The sequence below is a fragment of the Chlorocebus sabaeus genome, chromosome 4, assembly GCF_047675955.1.
Source record: "Chlorocebus sabaeus isolate Y175 chromosome 4, mChlSab1.0.hap1, whole genome shotgun sequence".
Classification (NCBI taxonomy): domain Eukaryota; kingdom Metazoa; phylum Chordata; class Mammalia; order Primates; family Cercopithecidae; genus Chlorocebus; species Chlorocebus sabaeus.
In genome coordinates, this window is record NC_132907.1 from 51,670,833 (window position 1) to 51,692,072 (window position 21,240).

Genomic DNA, 21,240 nt, shown 5'->3' on the forward strand with positions numbered 1-21,240 from the left:
AGGGGGCTGGCCTGGGGAAGGAGGGAGGGACAGGGGGACCGGTAGGGCACCCGGACTCTGGCCTGGACCTCGTAGGCTGTCTTCTATGGCAGCCAGGAGGGAGGGGCAAGAGGGAGGGGACGCGCGGCGCAGGGACACCCAGTGCAGTCGCTCGGGGAGGGGGGTGGTTGGGCCTGACGCAAACAGGACCCCTTCTAGAGCCTGGATGGGAGCAGCTACATGGCCGAAAGCGGGCTGACACAGCTCCCACCAACATACGCCTCGTGCCGAGCCGTTCCAGCACTTCAGCAAGGGTTTCCTTGTCCTTGGGAGACGGTGACCCAGTAATCCTCCCAACAGAAAGGGGGTTTCCAGCAAACCACTGTGACAGCTCCTCCGGGTGAGTCGGGCAGGGTTTAGGTTCTGCAGAAAGAAGTGTTAATGCCACCCTCTGCCTGGATTCCTGGCATACATCAGGTTCTCCTGGTGCCACTTTGTCAGTGGCTCCTTAATCTCCTGCTATGGAGATACTCTCGGTTGTGACCTTCAAATGCCAAAGATTGTTTTTCTAGTTTACAAACTAGAAATACTGTCACTGGATTGAATGTAGAGTTGGAAATGGGATTCGCAAAATACTAAAACATACAGGTTATAGTTACTGAAGTTTAAGCCCTTCCTTTTACAGAGAGAGAAAAAAAAAAGAGTTCAGAGGGGTCAGTTAACTTAGCAAGGGTCACACAGCTGATTAATGGCAGAGCCAGGACTGGACACCCTAAGCCATAGTTCTGTGAGCATTCTTTCTACTTCCTCCTGCTCCCCATCCTGTATTGACTGCCAGAGCAACATTTACAAGAGCAAAAGTGTTAAGTAGCAAAACAACCCATGTCTACAATTCTTTTATGGTAGAAATTAGGGAACCCCAAATTTCCTTTTTTGCTATTTGCCAGGCATTGTAATAAACACTTTTACAAAGAGTAACTGACTAAATCCTCATGATAATCTATGGGTTAGGTACTGTTACTGTCATCCTTGTTTTGATAGATGAAGAAACTGAAGCCCAGAGAGGTTATAGGATTTGATCAAGATCACACAACTGTTGAATGCTGGCTCTGGGACTCTAACCCAGTTTGTTTGACTCCAGAGTTGGTGTTCTTTATTATTACTCTCTCTGCTGCCTGTTTGTGTGATGATTAAAGGAACGGGGTCAGGAACGGGAAGGGGAAGAAATAAAAACCTTGGACAGCTCCACGCACGGACGGTTGAGATTGGAAAGAAAATTGAAAAAACCTAAAACAATTGCTTCCTTGGCTTCTGAGAGTGATCATCTACTTATGTGGAACAAGGGTTCTCTTGAGAAAATTTGTTTTTAAAGAGACATGCCCTCCTAAAAAGACAAGAGGTTTTGTTTTTGTCTTTGTTCTTTTTTAAGAGTAGTCTTTGAAACAGTACATGCCATCAGTGTATTTTCTTTCTAAAGCAATAAAATGCAGGGTGAAACTCTACATATTTTTAAAGATATAAAAGACCCCTTGAATTCATTAACATGACAATACACGGAATAAAATTTCATAGAGAAATTGCCTAGAAACCAAGAGCCTCAAACACCCAATCTGACAGAGGCTGTCTGTGACATAGATCCTCACCATCACACCCGAAGAGCATGCACAAGGCAGAGTTGATGCTAGGTTCTAGTAGCCCAAGGTTACTGAAGACTTTAGGCTAATACCATCACATTGGGAGTTAGGATTTCAACATATGAATTGGGAGATACAAAAATTTAGTCCATAACAGAACCCTTCCCAACAACAGAACCCTTCCCAACTTTTATCTTTCTTTCAGGAATCTCTATTTGATACTATGCGTGTCAGACCTTCTCATTCTACTTCATGTCTTTTCTCATATTCTCTAGATTTTTACATTTTGTGCTACATTCTAGGTAATTTCCTCAGATCTATCCTCTGTTCATGAATTTTCTCTTGCACTATATCTAATCAACTGTTTAACCTGCACACTGACTTTATAATGCAAATATAATTAAATCAAGAGGTAGAAGTTTGAGAGTGCCAATTTCAGCATCTTTCACAGCAGGGGGTGAATTTATAGTTTAAAATTGAATCACTTATTTACAACAACTAGTATTATCAAAATCCCTTTTTCCTTAACTTTATAGGAAACTTGTAAGAACTAATATTTCTTGTGGTGAAAAACTTTCTTCTGAGGTTTAGCAATGTATTCTGCTTTCCTTCTTATTTCTGTTAAATCCAATAAAAATTAAACTGAAAGAATTAAAACTAGCATAGTGACCCTGTTTTTATTTTTACTTATTTATATATATATATATATTTTGAGATGGACTCTCACTCTGTCACCCTGGCTGGAGTGCAGTGGCTTGATCTCGGCTCACTGCAACCTCCACCTCCCGGGTTCAAGCTACTCTCCTATCTCAGCTTCCCGAGTAGCTGGGACTACAGATGCATGCCACCATGCCCAACTAATTTCTTTTTGTTTGTTTGTTTTTTGAGACGGAGTCTTGCTCAGTCTCCCAGGCTGGAGTGCAGTGGTGCGATCTCGGCTCACTGCAAGCTCCACCTTCCAGTTTCACTTCATTCTCCTGCCTCAGCCTCCAGAGTAGCTGGGACTCCACAGGCGCCCACCACCACACCCAGCTAATTTTTTTGTATTTTTAGTAGAGACGGGGTTTCACTGTGTTAGCCAAGATGGTCTCGATATCCTGACCTCGTGATTCACCTGCCTTGGCCTCCCAAAGTGCTGGGATTACAGGTGTGAGCCACTGCGCCCTGTCTAATTTTTGTATTTTTAGTAGAGACGGGGTTTCGCCATATTGGTCAGGCTGGTCTCAAACTCCTGACCTCAGGTGATCCACCTGTCTCAGCCTCCCAAAGTGCTGGGCTTAAAGGCATGACAACAGGCATGATAGCTGATGTCTAAGATTCCAAGCTATTGGATCTTCATTTGTGTGTACATATACATGTTTAGATGTGTTTATTTGTATGTACACTTATTGTTATATGTTATATCTACCAAAATTGGCTTATAAGTAAAAGAGTACTCATAAATTAAATAAATAAGCCTAAGCAATTTTAAAGTTCACATGACTTAAGTATAACTTAACTAAACCAGTTAGCTGTTTTATATATATATACTTTAAGTTCTAGGGTACATGTGCACAATGTGCAGGTTTGTTACATATGTATACATGTGCCATGTTGGTGTGCTGCACCCATTAACTCATCATTTACATTAGATATATCTCCTAATGCTATCTCTCCCCCTTTCCTCCACCCCATGACAGGCCCCAGTGTGTAATATTCCCCACCCTGTGTCCAAGTGTTCTCATTGTTCAATTCCCACCCATGAGAGAGAACATGCGGTGTTTGGTTTTCTGTCCTTGCGATAGTTTGCTGAGAATGATGGTTTCCAGCTTCATCCATGTCCCTGCAAAGGACATGAACTCATCCTTTTATATGGCTGCATAATATTCCATGGTGTATATAAGCTAGCTTTAAAATTATTGGTGGAATAAAAACAAAATGCCTTCAGAATTGCCAGCATACATTTTGTCTGAATGTAATGTTTGTCTTTGCCAGATATTTTGAGATGTCAGTGTTTGGTATAGAAGGTTATAAAACTATAAGCCCAGCCAAAACAAAATAATCTTGGTTTGTGTGCTTTCTTTTGACGAATGAGAGTAATCTATAAAAGGAAAATATCTTGGGTCCCCCAAAAATTACTAGGCTGAAGAGAAGATTTGGGCTAGGAGCTGCTTGGGGAAAGCCTGCCTCATATTCTGTTCAATTTCACTGAGATAAATGCATATCTAATTGCCTCCTTTGGAAAGGCTAATCAGAAACTCAGAAGAATGCAGCTGTTCCTTTCACACCTACTTGTGACCTGGAAGCCCCAAGCCCCATCCCCTGCCTTTCTGACCTAACCAATGTTCATTTTACATGTTAATTGATATCTCCTGGCTTCCTTGTTAAAAGTGAAAGAATTGGCTGGGCACGGTGGTTTACACCTGTAATCCCAGTACTTTGGGAGGCCAAAGCGGGCAGATCACGAGGCCAAGAGATTGGGACCATCCTGATCAACATGGTGAAATCCCGTCTCTACTAAAAATACAAAAAAAAAATTAGCTGGGCATGGTGGCGTGCATCTGTAGTCCCAGCTACTCGGGAAGCTGAGATAGGAGAATAGCTTGAACCTGAGAGGCGGAGGTTGCAGTGAGCCGAGATGGCACCACTGCCCTCCAGCCTAGCGACAAGAGTGAGGCTCCATCTCAAAAAAAAAAAAAACAAGGTGAAAGAATTGAGTACAGTGAATGGAATAAATGTTTTAGGTAAACTTTTTGCATAAATTAAAATCTTAAAGTTATTTCTGACACTCATTTAATATCTAGGTCATTTCCAATTACAAAAGGGTTGTGGACGGGCGTGGTGGCTCAGGCCTGTAATCCCAACAATTTGGGAGGCCTACGTGGGTGGATCACGAGGTCAGGAGATCAAAACTATCCTCACTAACATGGTGAAACCCCGTCTCTACTAAAAACACAAAAAAATTAGCCGGGCGTGGTGGTGGGCGCCTGTAGTCCCAGCTACTCCGGAGCCTGAGACAGGAGAATGGTGTGAACCTGGGAGGCGGAGCTTGCAGTGAGCTGAGATTGGCCACTGCACTCCAGCCTGGGCAACAGAGCGAGACTCCATCTCAAAAAAAAAAAAAGAAAAGGTTGTGATATGGGGAAATATGTTTCTAAAATTGTGGAATTGTTCTTATGTATAAATGCCTGTATCTGATAGTTCAGGATTTATTGCTTTTTAGGGTCTTGCAAAAGTTTTAATTTACCAAGGATGAGAATTCTCCTTAACACATAATTCTGTTTACAAAATGTGCCAGAAAGGGTTATTAGTGAGAAAAAGAATAATTTTGTCTAATTCAGAAGTTATCCAAAAGTTAGTTCAAATTACAGATGTGAAAAGGTTATTTATGAAACAATGTAGTAAGGAATCATTAAGTAGGGAAGAAAACTATAGGAAACGTTTATGTAATAAAATGTTCTTTAAAACCTAATAGAGAATTGGAGACATTTGGCTAATTAACATTTTCACAGTTAAAGCTCTTAGTCTTGATTACAGTAAAGTAAGAAGTATAGAGAAATGCATCAGCAGTTTGACAACTTTTTAAAAAATATAGTTAAGGCTCTAATTTGGTTCTGTGGATAGGTATGTTGTTTCCTATGCATTTCTAGCAAGCCATCATTTGTTCCATTTATCTGGAATTCCTAAGATACCTTTGTCGGGCCCACAGTAATTAATGGAGCACATTAGACTTTTAACCTTTAAGAGGGAGTTAAGAGTAGCGGTTTGGGGATAGCACTAGCAGATATCAGCTGTGATGGCTTGGAGAAACAGTGTAAACGAGCAGTATAAACAAGAGCAGAGCATTTATGAGTAGGTGAGAATGGTGAATAGGAGTATGATTAGACAGAAGATAGTAGGGATGACAAGGTTTTTGGGTCACAGTCCAAGTTGGTCTGGTGTCTGGAATGAGACTGGGGCTTAATAAAAAGGACCGTCTCAAGCCTGTAATCCCAGCACTTTGGGAGGCCGAGACGGGTGGATCACGAGGTCAGGAGATCGAGACCATCCTGGCTAACACAGTGAAACCCCATCTCTACTAAAAAATACAAAAAACTAGCTGGGCGAGTTGGCGGGCGCCTGTAGTCCCAGCTACTCTGGAGGCTGAGGCAGGAGAATGGCGTGAACCCGGGAGGCGGAGCTTGCAGTGAGCCGAGATCCGGCCACTGCACTCCATCCTGGGCGACAGAGCGAGACTCCGTCTCAAAAAAAATAAAAATAAAAAGGACCGTCTATACAGGAGCTTAAATGGGCTGTACCCTGTAGCATTCTGAGTACAGGCCTGAATTCTGAGAGGGCAAGTGGTGAAAGTATAGTCCAGTCCTTTTTAAGTTGGTGGCTGAGCTTGGTGAGGTGTGTTTTTAAAAGACTATTAGTCCGTTCTAGCTTTCTTGAACATTGAGGACCGAAATGGGTATGAAACTTTGACTGAATACCAAGAGCCTGAAAAACTGCTTGAGTGATTCGACTAGTAAAGGCTGGTCCATTATCAGACTGTATAGAGATGGGAAGGCCAAACTGAGGAATTATGTCTGACAGAAGGGAAGAAATGACCGCGGTGGCCTTCTCAGACCCTGTAGGAAAGTCCTCTACCTATCCAGTGAAAGTGTCTACCTAGACCAAGAGGTATTTTAGTTTCCTGACTTGAGGCATGTGAGTAAAGACAATTTGCCCGTCCCGGGCGGGGGCAAATCCCTGAGCCTGATGTGTAGGGAAGGGAGAGGGCCTGAGAAATTTCTGAGGCATAGTAGAATAGCAGATGGAACACTGAGAAGTGATTTCCTTAAGGATAGATTTCTAGGATGGAAAGGAAATGAGAGGTTCTAAGAGACAGGCTAACGGCTTGTAACCTAGATGGAAGAGGTTATGAAATGACGACAGAATAGAATGGGCCTGTGAGGCTGGAAGGAGATATTTTCCTTGGTCTAAGAACCATTTGCCTTGTGTGGGAAGAGATTGATAGGTGGAAATCTCAGTGGGGGAGTAGGTGGGAGTGACCAATGTGAAGGAGGAAAACTGCTGTGAGGGGTAGAAGTTGGAACGCTAACTTATCAGCATAAGCATTGTCCTGAGCGATGGGATCTGATGCCTTTTGATGGCTGCTTTTTTAGCTACCTTATCAGCGTAAGAGTTGTCTTGAGCGATGGTGGGGAGAGGAAAATAGATTTTGAAAGTTATGAGAACTGCAGAGAGTGACTTGAGCATAGTTTGTGATTTTTAGGGCCTCTGAAAGTATTAAGACAGTGGCAGCCGCTGCACGCAGACATGAAGGCTAGGCTAAAACAGTAAGGTCAAGTTGTTTGGACAGAAAGGCTACAGGACGCAGTTCTGGCTCTTTTGTAAGAATTCTGACCGCACTAACCATGCCTAGGAAGGAAAGGAGTTGTTGTTTTGTAGAAGGGATTGGGGTTTGGGAGATTAGCCGGACACAATCAGCAGGGAGAGCATGTGTGTTTTCATGAGAATTATGCTGAGATAGGTAACAGATGAGGAAGAAATTTGGGCTTGACTGAAGTAATGGGGGCTGTCTGTGAAGCCTTGCGGCAGTACAGCCTGGGTAATTTGCTGAGCCTGATGGGTGTCAGGGTCAGTCCAAGTGAAAGCGAAGAGAGGCTGGGATGAAGGGTGCAAAGGAATAGTAAAGAAAGCATGTTTGAGATCCGGAACAGAATAATGGGCTGTGGAGGGAGGTATTGAGGATGGGTTTGGCACCATAGGGTGGATAGGCAAAACAATTTGGTTATTAAGGGGCAGATCCTGAACTAACTTATAAGGCTTGACTGGTTTTAGGACAGGTAAAATGGGGGAATTGTAAGGAGAGTTTATAGACTTTAAAAGGCTATGCTGTAACAGGCGAGGGATAACAGGCTTTAATCCTTTTAAAGCGTGCTGTGGGATGGGATATTGGCGTTGAGCAGGGTAAGGGTGATTAAGTTTTAATGAGATGGTAAGGGGTGCATGATCGGTCGCCAAGGAGGGAGATACAAGGGGAGGATGTGAAGGAGGCTTTGAACTGGGGGAAAAGGCGGCAATGAGGTGTGTCTGTAGCCCAGGAATAGTCAGGGAAGCAGATAATTTAGTTAAAATGTCTTGGCCTAATAAGGGAACTGGGCAGGTGGGGATAACTAAAAAGGAGTGCATTAAAGAATGTTGTCAAAGTTGGCACAAGAATTGGGGAGTTTTAAGAGGTTTAGAAACCCGGCCATCAATACCCACAATAGTTATGGAGACAAGGGAAACGGGCCTTTGAAAAGAAGGTAATGTGGAGTGGGTAGCCTCCGTATTGATTAAGAAGGGGACGGACTTACCTTCCACTGTGAGAGTTACCTAGAGTGTCTGTGATGGTCCTGTAGGCTTCTGAGGTGCTCGGCAGTGTCAGTCTTCAGCTGCTAAGCCGAGAAGATCTGGGAAGGAGTCAGTCAGAGAGCCTTGGGCCAGAGTTCCAGGGGCTCTGGAAGTGACTGCCAGGTGAGTTGAACAGTCTGATTTTCAGTGGGGTCCTGCACAGATGGGACATGGCTTAGGAGGAATCCTGGGCTGTGGACATTCCTTGGCCTAGTGGCCAGATTTTCAGCACTTGTAGCAAGCTCCTGGGGGAGGCGGTCCTGGAGGAAAGCCTGGCTGCTGTGGTTCAGGCATTTGGAGTTCTTGTGTGCTGGAGATGTGGCTGGGGTTTCTCTCACAGTGGAGGCAAGGAATTGCAACTCAGAAATACATTGCTACTTGGCTGCCTCTACTTTATTAGTGTACACTTTGGAGGCAAGGTTAATTAAGTCCTGTTGTGCAGTTTGAGGGCTGGAATTTAATTTTTGGGGCTTTATTTAATTTCGGGAGCAGATTGGGTAATAAAATGTATATTGAGAATAAGACGGCCTTTTGACCTTTTAGGTAAAGCATCTCAGGGTTGTTGCCAAACAAGCCATGAACTGGGCTGGTTTTTTCATACTTGATGAAAAAGAGCCTAAACACTAACTGATTTGGGAGAGGTCAGATAAAGAAAAAGGAGCATGTACCCTGACTATGCCTTCAGCTCCAGCCACTTTCTCTAAGAGGAAATTGTTGGGCAGATGGGGAAGAGCTAGTTGCGGAACGAAACTGTAAGCCAGACCTGGTGTGAGGAGGGGAGGTGATAAAAGGATTATAGGGTGGGGGAGTGGAGGCTGAGGAAAAATTGGGACCTAGTTCGGCCTGGTGAGGAGGGGAGAGGTCAGATGGGTCTGTGGAAAAGGAAGATTAGAAAGACTCAGCGACGCCTGTGGTTGGGACTGAGGGGACAGGCGGGAGGGAAAGAAGGAAGATTTGGGACAAGTTGCATTGGGAACAGAGACTAGGGAGGGACTGATATATAAAAGAATTCCTGGACGTCAGGCACCTCAGACCGTTTGCCCATTTTACGACAATAATTATTTAGATCTTGTAGGATGGAAAATCGAGAAAGTGCCGTTTTCTGGCTATTTGGATCTACTGTCGTTTGTATTGAGGTCAACCGGCATTGTAGAAGAAAATAAGGCTTTTAGGTTTTAGGTCAGGTGTGAGTTGAAGAGGTTTTAAGTTTTTGAGAACACAGGCTAAGGGAGAAGAGGGAGGAATGGAGGGTGGAAGGTTGCCTATAGTGAAGGAGGCAAGTCCAGAGAAAAGAGAGAGTAGAGACACGGAGAGAAGGGGTTGGGGGGTTCTTGCCCTCCAGAAAAGCGGGAAAGGGGTCGGGACATGGAGATAAGGGGTCGGGGGGTTCTTGCTCCCCAGAAAAGCAGAGAAGGGGTTGGGGGTTCTTGCCCTGCACCAGAAAAGCAGAGAAGGGGTAGAGACAGGGAGAGAAGGGGTTGGGGGTGCTTGTCCCCACCCAGAAAAGCAGTACTTGCCACTAAGGGTGAAGGACCAAGGCAGGCTTCCCTGCGTGGGAAGACACCTCTGAAACGTGAGTGAATAATCAGGTGTGCATCCCCGCATGATTAAACACCAAGGGAAGACTGTCTTCCTGAGTCTAGTCCATGGATAAAATGCATCTCCTTTATCTCTACCAGAAAAGGAAAGGAACTGAAATTAAGAGAAGGGAAAGATTGAAGTGTGGCGTCAAGATTGAAAGGAGAAAGAGGTTGAAGGATAGTGAGAAAGGTTGGAGAAGACAGTAAAAAGAGGCCGCTTACTGGATTTAAAATTGGTGAGATGTTCCTTAGGCTGGTTGGTCTGAGGACCCGAGGTCGTAGGTGGATCTTTCTCACGGAGCAAAGAGCAGGAGGACAGAGGATTGATTTCCCAAGTGAGGTCCCCCGATCCGAGTCAAGGCACCAAAATGTCATGTGTGTCCGTGTGAAAAGACCACCAAACAGGCTTTGTGTGAGCAATAAAGCTTTTTAATCACCTCAGTGCAGGCGGACTGAGTCTGAAAAGAGAGTCAGCAAGGGAGATAGGGGTGGGGCCGTTTTATAGGATTTGGGTAGGTAAAGGAAAATTACAGTCAAAGGGGGGTTGTTCTCTGGCAGGCAGGAGTGGGGGTCACAAGGTGCTCAGTGGGGGAGCTTTTTGAGCCAGGATGAGCCAGGAAAAGGAATTTCACAAGGTAATGTCATCACTTAAGGCAAGGACCGGCCATTTTCACTTCTTTTGTGGTGGAATGTCATCAGTTAAGGCAGGGGCAGGGCATTTTCACTTATTTTGTCATTCTTCAGTTACTTCAGGCCATCTGGGCGATATACGTGCAAGTCACAGGGGATGCAATGGCTTGGCTTGGGCTCAGAGGACTGACATTAAGTATACTCAATATGTATGGGATTTCTAAAATTCTAATGTCTAAGTATATGCTATCAATTATAATTATGGTTATTATGTTAAGTTATTGTAAACCACAGAAATAACCAAATTTCCTTGCATAAATCTACTAACCCAAGTAGAACAAAAAAATTAATTAAATACCAAGGAAATACTTTGTCAGATTTTCATGTTAAACCAGCTGATACTAAAATTGTTTAAATATACAATTTAGGCTGGGTGCAGTGGCTCATACCTGTAATCCCAGCACTTTGTGAGGCTGAGGCAGGTGGATCACAAGGTCAGCAGTTCGAGACCAGCCTGACCAATGTGGTGAAAGCCCATCTCTACTAAAAATACAAAAATTAGCTGGGCATGGTGGTGCGGGCCTGTAATCCCAGCTATTCGGGAGCCTGAGGCAGGAGAATTGCTTGAACTCAGGAGGCGGAGGTTGCAGTGAGCTGAGATCACACCACTGCACTCCAGCCGGGGCAACAGAGCAAGACTCTGTCTCGAAAATAAACAAACAAACAGTTTAATAAACTCCATGGTCTAAGTCAAATCACCCATGATAATCCATCAGTTATCAGTGCTATGCACCTAATTTGGAAAAACTAGTAGTATTCAAGAGGATATAAGTCTAATGTTAATTAAGCATGGATTCATGGAGAACCAGGATGGACACCTTGTCATTCCTGAGTCCTTAATGCTTTTATTATTAATAGTTCTGCATTGTATGACTCATCATGGAAAAGATAAAATGATCCAATTTGAATACATTGGTGTTGTGACTTATAAGTTACTAAAATAGTTTATAACCAACGTGTGATCTCATATTCATAGAAAAAACAAAGCTTCAGGTATATTTGGTCACCTGATGGGCCTTTTAAATTTTTTGTTTTTTTGAGACGGAGTCTTGCTCTGTCACCCAGGCTGGAGTGCAGTGGCACAATCTCTGCTCACTGCAAGCTCGGCCTCCCAGGTTCACACCATTCTCCTGCCTAAGCCTCCCAAGTAGCTGGGACTACAGGTGCCCACCACCATGCCTGGCTAATTTTTGTATTTTTAGTAGAGACGGGTTTCACCATGTTAGCCAAGATGGTCTCGATCTCCTAACCTCGTGATCCACCCACCTCGGCCTCCCAAAGTGCTGGGATTACAGGCGCGAGCCACCGCGCCCGGCCTTACACATTTTGTAAAGGGATTTCATTCAATTATTATTTTCAATGTATGTTTTCTGGTGGTATACAAGCTCTCCCATGCAAGAAGGCTGATGTTACAATGGTAAATTATTATGCTACAGTGTATTTTCGACAGGAAAGAAAGCTTTTTATGGTTTGAACCTTCTGAGAACATTAAAGAAAACTATTCTTGCCATCCATACTACAACAAAACCTTGGAACCTTGAACTGTGGATTTATAATCTCACAACTAAGAAGGGTCCCTCCACGCTCTTGGAGCTGTACATCCTTGGAACCCTTGGGATAAGACTAACCAGGGAAGTTTCTCCTCAGAAGAAGAAGCCATCCTTGATGTGAACAACTTTTCCCAAGTTCACAGATTAAGACTTCTATCATGAAACTCTGAATATTTTTTTCTTGCTTATGCCTCTATGAACAATAAAAGTGGAAAGGGGTCTGTTTTGTGCACTTATGGGGTATACTTTTATTTGTGAAGAAGTCTACAGCCATCCTTATAAATGAATAACCTTATGCTTTGATAGATAAAAAATAGTAGGCCCAAGGCTAAGCATGATGGCTCCTGCCTGTAATCCCAGCGCTTTGGGAGGCTGAGGCAGGCGTATCACTTGAGGTCAGGAGTTTGAGACCAGCCTAGCCTGGCCAACATGGTGAAACCCTGTCTGTACTAAAAATACGGAAATCAGCCAGGCATGGTGGCAGGTGCCTGTAATCCTAGCTCCTAGGGAGGCTGAAGCAGGAGAATGACTTGAATCTGGGAGGTGGAGGTTGCAGTGAACTAAGATGTCGCCACTGCACTCCAGCCTGGGTGACAGAGCAAGACTCTGTCTCAAGAAGGCAATGATTAGAAATGTATCCCCCATAATAGGCTCTATAGCAGATTTTTTTTTTTTTTTTTCTGAGTGGAATTTCACTCTTTTTGCCCAGGCTGGAGTGCAATGGGTGCAATCTCAGCTCACTGCAACCTCTGCCTCCCAGATTCAAGTGATTCTCCTGCCTCAGCCTCCCGACCAGCTGGGATTACAGGCACGCACCATCACACCCGGCTAATTTTGTATTTTTTTAGTAGAGACAGGGTTTCACCATGTTGACCAGGCAGGTATTGAACTCCTGACCTGAGGTAATCTGCCCGTGTCCACCTCCCAAAGTGCTGGGACTACAAGTGTGAGCCACGGCGCCCAGCCTACACAGATTCTACTGTAAAGGTTACAGTTACACAACAGACTTTGTATTCTCTTGTGAAAGTTATGATAGAATTAGCTGAACAGAGAAGTATCTGTGCAGCTGCTCCACTCATGGCCTTTGGAGAAAACATTAAGTATTATAGAAATTTAGTTGTAGGCCGGGCATGGTGGCTTATGCCTGTAATCCCAGCGCTTTGGGAGGTGGAGGCGGGCGGATCACGAGGTCAGGAGATTGAGACCATCCTGGCTAACACAGTGAAACCCCATCTCTACTAAAAAAAATACAAAAAAAATTAGCTGGGCAGCTGGACTTGGTGGTGAGTGCCTGTAGTCCCAGCCACTCGGGAGGCTGAGGCAGGAGAATGGCATGAACCCGGGAGGTGGAGCTTGCAGTGAATGGAGGTCGCGCCACTGCACTCCAGCCTGGGTGACAGAGCAAGACTCCATCTCAAAAAAAAAAAAAAAAAAAAATCAGTTGTAGCAGATTAATGAAGAAACTGCTTAGTTAAGTCATTGTTTGATCAATTTGATTTTAGGTTTGGTTTATGGGAACCTCAGGTAAGGGGCACACTTCAAACTCTTGCTATTATCCTCCCAGTGGTCATAATAATAGTCTCCCTGGGGTGCTGTATTCTCTCAAAGGTTTTAAATGCTTGTATGCAGCCATCTCTAGAGCGTCATATGATCGCTCTTCAACTGGAATGACAGGAGCTGAAAGAAATATGCAACCGGATGGGTGTGGTGGCTCATGCCTGTAATCCCAGCACTTTGTGAGGCCGAGGCGGGCGGATTACCTGAGGTCAGGAGTTTGTGACCAGCCTGGCCAACATGACAAAACCCCATCCTCTACTAAAAATGCAAAAATTACCCGGGCGTGGTGGTGAGCGCCTGTAATCCCAGCTACTTGGGAGGCTGAGGCAGGAGAATTGCGGGAACCCGAGAGACAGAGGTTGCAGTGAGCCAAGATCACACCACTGCACTCCAGCCTGAGGAGACAGAGCAAGACTCTGTCTCAAGAAAGAAAAAAAAAAAGAAAAAATATGTACCACCAGGAAGACATCATAACCTATAAATGACGCTCTAAGACTGGAAACCCAAGATGATGGTAACTGAGAGTGGCACTAGGCCCTAAGTTTTGGTCACACTCTCACCAAAGTGAGAACCTGCCCCAAAAGGGGTTTTTTAAACAAAATTCTGGGAGGCCATTGTTTTGGACTAAGCTCATATATTAGGCCCCAGTAGACCAAACCAAATCAAAATGGAGTTGCTTGTGCTAAGACTTTAAAGAAACACATAAATTCTAGAATAAGCCAGGTTTTGGGTTTTTTTCCTGCAAATCTCTCCTTTTTAATTTAATTTAATTTTATTTTTTTGAGACAGAGTCTCACTCTGTCACTCAGGCCGGAGTGCAGTGGCACGATCTTGACTTACTACAACCTCTGTCTCCCAGGTTCAAATGATTCTCCTGCCTCAGCCTCCGGAGTAGCTGGGATTACAGGCGTGTGCGCCACCACGCCCAGCTAATTTTTGTATTTTTAGTAGAGACGGGGTTTCACCATGTTGGTCAGGCTGGTCTCGAACTCCTGACCTCAGGCGACCCACCCACCTTGGCCTCCCAAAGTGCTGGGATTACAGGTGTGAGTCACTGTGCCCGCCTAAATCTTTTAATTAAATTCATTTCCTCTTGCCTAGCGACTATGAAGCTTTAGTTGATCACACAACAAAGGTTCCAGCCAGTTCCAGGTGAAGAAACCACCCCTGGCCATCAAGAAGCTACCCTGCCTCCACTAGACAGAGCAAATCGAGAGTTCCGTTATCCCCAGTAGGAAGGGACTACACCCCAAGCCAGCATGTAGCAGTTACAGGAGAAAGACCATAGGTCCCTCCTCCTCCCATAAAGATTTATGAGGATCACATCTCTCAGTGGGGAGATGAGACAGGAAAATAGGGTCTAGAGGCAGGGAACCTAAGGCCAATTCACACATCAGCTATGACAGGAAATATCCTCTTCATAGGGCATATGCTGAGTAAATGACTTTGTAACTTTACTGCATCCTCTTCATTCACATAAGGCATACATCAAGTAAACAATGGAATCCTCTAGAGGGTATTTAAATTCTCCGAAATTCTGTAACGGGGCTCTTGAGCCCCTGTGCTTGGGCCTGCTCGCACACTGTGGGGTGTATTTTTATTTTCAATAAATCTCTGCTTTTGTTGCTTCATTCTTTCCTTGCTTTGTGCATTTTGTCCAATTCTTTGTTCAAGATGCCAAGAACCTGGACACCCTCTCCCGGAAACAGGTGTGTGGTCCAACAATGCATGTTTCAACAAGATTCTGATGTTTGCTAAAGTTAGAGAACAATTCCCTAAATGATGTAGTCTCAGGGCAAGAAGATACTAAAAGGCAATTGGCTGCATGTATCTTGTCGGCTTTTCTGATCTCTTGTCCCCTGCACTTCCAACTCCATCAAGAACTGGTATGGATTCCAAAGAAGAATGTAGCTGATTATCCTATGCTTTGTGCAATCCGATGTAGTCAACTACAAAGAAATCTCATAGAGAGTTATTTTAGTGACCAAGAGTGTAGTCTGTGGCCGGGCGCGGTGGCTCAAGCCTGTAATCCCAGCACTTTGGGAGGCCGAGATGGGCGGATCACGAGGTCAGGAAATCGAGACCATCCTGGCTAACACAGTGAAACCCCGTCTCTACTAAAAACACACAAAAAAAAACTAGCCGGGCGAAGTGGCGGGCGCCTGTAGTCCCCGCTACTCGGGAGGCTGAGGCAGGAGAATGGCGTAAACCCGGGAGGCGGAGCTTGCAGTGAGCTGAGATCCGGCCACTGCACTCCAGCCCGGGCGACAGAGCAAGACTCCGTCTCAAAAAAAAAAAAAAAAAAAAAAAAAAAAAGAGTGTAGTCTGTGAAGTCAGGCTTGCTCAATTCAAGTACTGGCTCCACTTCCAACAAGCTGTTTCTCAGCTTCTCCTTCTCTTCCTTTCCTCTGTTTGTAAAATGATAGCTAATAATACAGAAACTTCAATGAGGATATTGAGATAACTAAATGTATTCAAAACCATAAAGGATAGCTATTATGTTACAATAATTTTTTTCTTTCCCAGACTGCATTTTGGTACAAATATAAAGGTGAGGATATTGCTTCAGTTGAATAGTTAAGAGTCATATTTGGCTGGCCACAGGGCTCCTGCCTGTAATCTCAGCACTTTGGGAGGCTGAGGCGGGTAGAGTGCTTGAGCCCGGGAGATTTAAATCAGCATGGGCAACACAGAAAGACTATTTCTACAAAAAATGCAAAAAGGAGCTGGGTGTGGTACATGCACCTGTAGTCAGAGCTACTCAAGAGGCTGAAGTGGGAGGACTGCTTGAGCCCAGAAGGTGAAGGCTGCAGTAAACCGAGATTGCGTCACTGCACTGTAGCCTGGGTGACACAACGAGACCCTGTCTAAAAAAAAAAAAGAAAGTATTTATAGGGACATGTTGGGTTGCAGGAAGGGCAAAGAGAAAAAGATTGAATTGCAGGAAGGGTGAAGAGAAAAAGATTGAATTCACGTGCTGCCTTCTTTACCATGTCGATGGAATTAATGAAGTTACATTTGTAGGTCAGGGAGTAGAGTTTTAAGTTCAGACTATTATGACAGCCTCTGTATTTATGGGTTTTAAAGTAAGAAATGTCTAGGCTTCTAACTATGAAGGATTTTATTAACTGGTGGGGTGATAAGGGTTTGTTTTAATTCCTACTTCTCATTTGAATCCTTTATGACAAATCCTGTAAGAGGTATAGCACAGCTCAGCAGATTACACAAGAGAAACAGTCTAGACGTCCCTCTCCTGATGTAATTAACACAAAGGTCAGTGTTAACCTAATGAATTCAAAGCTATTAAGTTTTCTCCAACAAAATCAGGCTAAACTTTGTAGGTCAGGCAGTTGTTTGTAATTTTGCATGTAAGAGTTATAAAATACTTTTTATGTGGCTAGTTTAATGATCATAGGATCACTTGTTTAAAACAATCAACCCATGTTAAATTGAAAATGTGAATTAAAATCCACTTGATTGGTAAAGGTTATCTACATTTAGGCCTCACTCTATGGCTTAATAAGCCTGTTGGCTTATTCAAACTATGAAATGGGTAGTTAGAGAACTTTCATAGACCCTTCCAATAATGAAATCTTTAATTCCAAGTTCAAACTAGTGGGAGCAGAAGCATTCAAATTCTCATGAAAAGGTTCCTATATTCAGTATTCTGAGTATGGTAGCCTTTTTATTTTTATTTATTTATTTTGAGATGGAGTCTTGCTGTGTCGCCTAGGCTGGAGTGCAGTGGCACCATCTTGGCTTACTGCAACCTCCATCTCTCGGTTCAAGCGATTCTCCTGCCTCAGCCTCCTGAGTAGCTGGGATTACAGGTGTCCACCACCATGCCTGGTTCATTTCGTAGTTTTAGTAGAGATGGGGTTTCATCATGTTGGCCCAGGCTGGCCTCGAACTCCTGACCTGGTGATCTGCCCGCCTTGGCCTCTCAAAGTGTTGGGATTACAGCCGTGGGCAACTGCACCCAGCCAGGGAGCCTTTTTAAACTGGTAAGACTACAAGAGCCTTCTGGTTTTGTACATATCCAAAAGATGTCTAGTTTTTAAACGCATTGCTAATGTATTGTTTAGTTTTTCAATCTCAAATGATACGTGTGATATAATAAAAAAAAAAAATAGGCCAAGAGCGGTGGCTCACGCCTGTAATATCAGCACTTTGGGAGGCTGAGGTGGGTGGATCACCTTAAGTTGAGAGTTCGAGACCTGCCTGACCAATGTGGTGAAACCCCGTCTCTACTGAAAATACAAAAATTAGCCGGGCATGGTGGCGCATGCCTGTAATCCCAGCTACTCGAGAGGCTAAGGCATGAGAATCGCTTGAACCTGGGAGGCGGAGGTTGCGGTGTGCAGAGATTGCACCACTGCACTCCAGCCTGGGCAACAAGAGTGAAGCTGTCTAAAAACAAAACAAAAGAATGGATTTGGGTTTTTCTACCTGGTTCCTTGCACACAGTTCCAAAAATTCTTGGAATTTCCAGAATGTCTTTTGTTATTCATTACAAGCCCCTTTTGACCTTACCAGTTTATGCTAATGAGATGACTATTGGCAGAGGGGCCCCTAGAGAGTTTCAAGATGGGCGTGGGTCACTAGAGGAACCCTAGGAAAGGTGATGTACCTTTGTCCTTGATCTTTACCTTGTGGTCAAAACTCGTTTTAAAATCCTTGTTTCATACCTTGGCTTAAGGGCACAGTATGCGCTATTTTCAGCATTCAAAATTTACTAGACACTAACTAGCAATTTACATATTTGAGACCACTATCTGTTAAGAGTTTTTTTTTTTTTCTTGAACAACTCAGGAACATTGGCATCCTAAGGCAAACTGAAAATTCACTGGGATATAATTTAATTGTAGTATCGGTATTTTACAATTTCAATGAAAAAATATAGTTAAATAAGCTTTGCAGTAGGTACCCAACTACCAAACAGTACACACTTGGAAGTGTTCATATCCTTATTTTGATCTTAAGAATGTGGCCCCCTTAATACAGTGGTTGGCTTTATCTCGATTTATATCTAAATCTGACTTCTCCAATGGTGGGAAGCCATTCTCTTCAGTATATTTTTGTAAATGTGATACCATTTAACATCAGGATTACCAAAGGGGGCTAATCGAATTGGTGTTTTACATTTGACACAGTTAACTGAATTCCTGCTGTTGTGCCTACCATGTAAGAACTATTAATACAAAGAATATGAAATTCTTCCATGCTTTTGAGCTGATTTTTGGGGGTTGAAGGTATGATTGAAAATTTATCACAATTCATGAATCAGTCATGTTAACACGGGTAAAGACACATAAGGAACTATCTCTGCCCAGATACAAACTTTCACACTGGTACTTTTTTAAAGAAGAGTCATGAACACATACTTTTAAACTTTACTTAAAAAATGTAAAGAACTCCCAATATTTAACAGGTAAAGAAAATAGCATATTGGTTTACGTGTTTGTTATATTTTATTTTCCAAGTAATACTGATTAAAAATATTTACACACCTACTTTTAAGTCCACAGTTTAGCACTCTTATTTGTATGGCTTTAAAAGTTATAGCACAAGATCTTTACATTAAGGATCGGGGGAAAAGATTCCATTCAAAACAAAAGCCTGATAATTATATACATGTCTTTCTCTGTACTTTATTTTAAATACATTAATTTTTAAATGCTGCTCATCTTTTTTTCATCTGGTGGTAAAATACTAGTGCAACTTTTCATCAAAATAAAGTTTACCACAGATGTAAATACATTTTCCCAATTGAAAATGGCCCTTCAGTGGCCATTAAATAAAATTTCTCAACCTAAGTGAAAAAGAACTGATGGCTGTCATTATAAGCAAAAATATAAAGTATTATAGCATCATCTACATTGCTCCTTACAACGCAAACTTTGAAAGAACCAGAGATGCTTTATAGAAGTTTAGTTGGTTTTGAGAAGGCACATGGGTGTGTGTTTTTTTTTTTTTTTTTTTTAAACATTCTAGAACTTTTGCCACCACCACTCTTTCTGTTGCAGAGATGGCATCTGTGACTACTGGGGTAGACAAGAACGTCTGTTCAAACTAAAGAAAGCCAGAAGCCAAAATTTACTGCACAGTAACAATGCACTTTTCATCATGCAGCCTTGTGTTTCCTATATTATTCAATTTTCTAACATGCATTAGAATACATAAACTTGTATTCTAATGATTTAAGTTTGATTTTACAATATGGAAAAAATTTGAGGAAGAACATGACCTGGGAAAGAGAAAAGGAAGAACTTTTACCACAATGAAAATAGATACATTCGTACCCAACTATATAATAAGAATATAATCCATTTAAGTTTCCAGAAATATACTTCTCAAAACTCCCCTTCAGTTATGAAAAAGATCCCTCCTCTGTGGCATTAAGTAGGGGGAGGGGAATCAATGTGTTTCAACAGAAACAGTTCAGCACAACAGGAAACAGCTTAACTTTGGTCCACTTGTCTGTTAGGCTTAAGGACAGTCATACTGCCCATAATCAGTTCAAAAACCCAACAAGTAAATTTAAAAATATATTCATGTGTAATTTCATTCTAAAACTGGCATAGCTGTTCTGTCCTCATTCTCGGCCTTTTCAGTTTCAGAATCCACTGTTGGCTTGGTCTCTAAATCCTCAGCATCTTGGTGATCTTCTCTGGCAGCCTCAGCAGCATCTGCTTGGCTAGACTCTCTCTCCTCTTGGTTCATGATTTCTGGGGTCACATGGTCCAAATCTGCTGCTAGAAGTTCAGTTTGTACTTCCACTGGCATCTGATTTACCCGTTCAACATGCAGCTCCTCTACATGTACTTCAGTACCTTCTTCAGTCTGAATTCGGCCCACTTCTAGATAACTCACTTGGACCTGCTCTGGAAGCTCACTCATGTGTGAATCGTGCACCTGGCTGTCCTGAAGCAGATCTGGATGGACTTGTTCCACAGTCACTTGTGCTGAATCCACCTGAACCTGAAGCAATGGTAGCACATGCACCTTCCCAACTTGTTCTATAATAGTCATTGATGTTACAGGTTCAGTTTGCACACGTGTTTCTACTGAAAGAACTTCTTCTGTTACTAGACGCTCTGAAATATTGTGAGCATCACTGAGGTGCCTCCTTAATTCATTTCCTTGCATAAACCACAAATCACATAAAGTACAATGGTTGGGTTTATCTCCAGTGTGTATCACCAAGTGATCCTTGAACTGGTCCCAGCTGTTAAACACACTGTTGCAGACCTGAAATAATCAAAAATATGATGTAGACAATACTTATATCCGAACTGAAGGAAATATGAATGCATTTATTCTCTGTAAAGAAAAAGTTGAAGGCTTATTCTGTAAATGTTATAAACGTGGTACCTGCAAGAGAATCTAGTCCAAACTATTTCATAATTCTTTGGTTCATCTGGACTTTTAGCTCACACAGCTAGTAATACTTTTTTTTTTTTTTTTTGAGATGAAGTCTCGCTCTTATCGCCCAAGCTGGAGTGCAATGGTGCGATCTTGGCTCACTGCAACCTCTGCCTCCTGAGCTCAAGTGATTCTCCTGCCTCAGCCTCCCAAGTAGCTGGGATTACAGGCATCTGCCACCACGCCCGGCTAACTTTTGTATTTTTAGTAGAGACAGGGTTTCACCACGTTAGCCAGCCTGGTCTCAAACTCCTGACCTTAGGCAATCCACCTCCCTCGGCCTCCCAAAGTGCTGGGATTACAGGCATGAGCCACCGTGCCTGGCCACCAAAATACATTTTGAGAAACATTTCAATACTGCCTTCATTGTTTAAACATAAAGTAACAATATTTTAATTTCTCCCATAACATATAACACTTATATCAAATATTTTTATATTTTTATATCAAATAATGTAATAA

General features: G+C 43.0%; 1 protein-coding gene and 1 long non-coding RNA gene across 13 annotated transcripts in view; one reads left to right on the forward strand and one right to left on the reverse strand.

Annotated features, from left to right (window-relative positions):
- The first annotated feature begins 122 nt into the window (after positions 1 to 122).
- On the forward strand, positions 123 to 20,031 carry LOC140711516 (uncharacterized). Its single transcript, XR_012092784.1, has 2 exons — positions 123 to 379; positions 19,968 to 20,031. It is a non-coding gene; the product is annotated as an uncharacterized lncRNA (long non-coding RNA).
- Positions 18,806 to 21,240, reverse strand: part of ZNF131 (zinc finger protein 131) — a 55,766-nt gene continuing 53,331 nt past the window's right edge. For all 12 annotated transcript variants that reach the window (XM_037990796.2, XM_037990795.2, XM_037990793.2 and 9 more), the window contains one exon: positions 18,806 to 20,604. In XM_037990796.2, the coding sequence (XP_037846724.1) occupies positions 19,918 to 20,604 (687 nt within the window). In that variant the 3' untranslated portion in view covers positions 18,806 to 19,917. The remainder of the gene's footprint in view (positions 20,605 to 21,240) is intronic.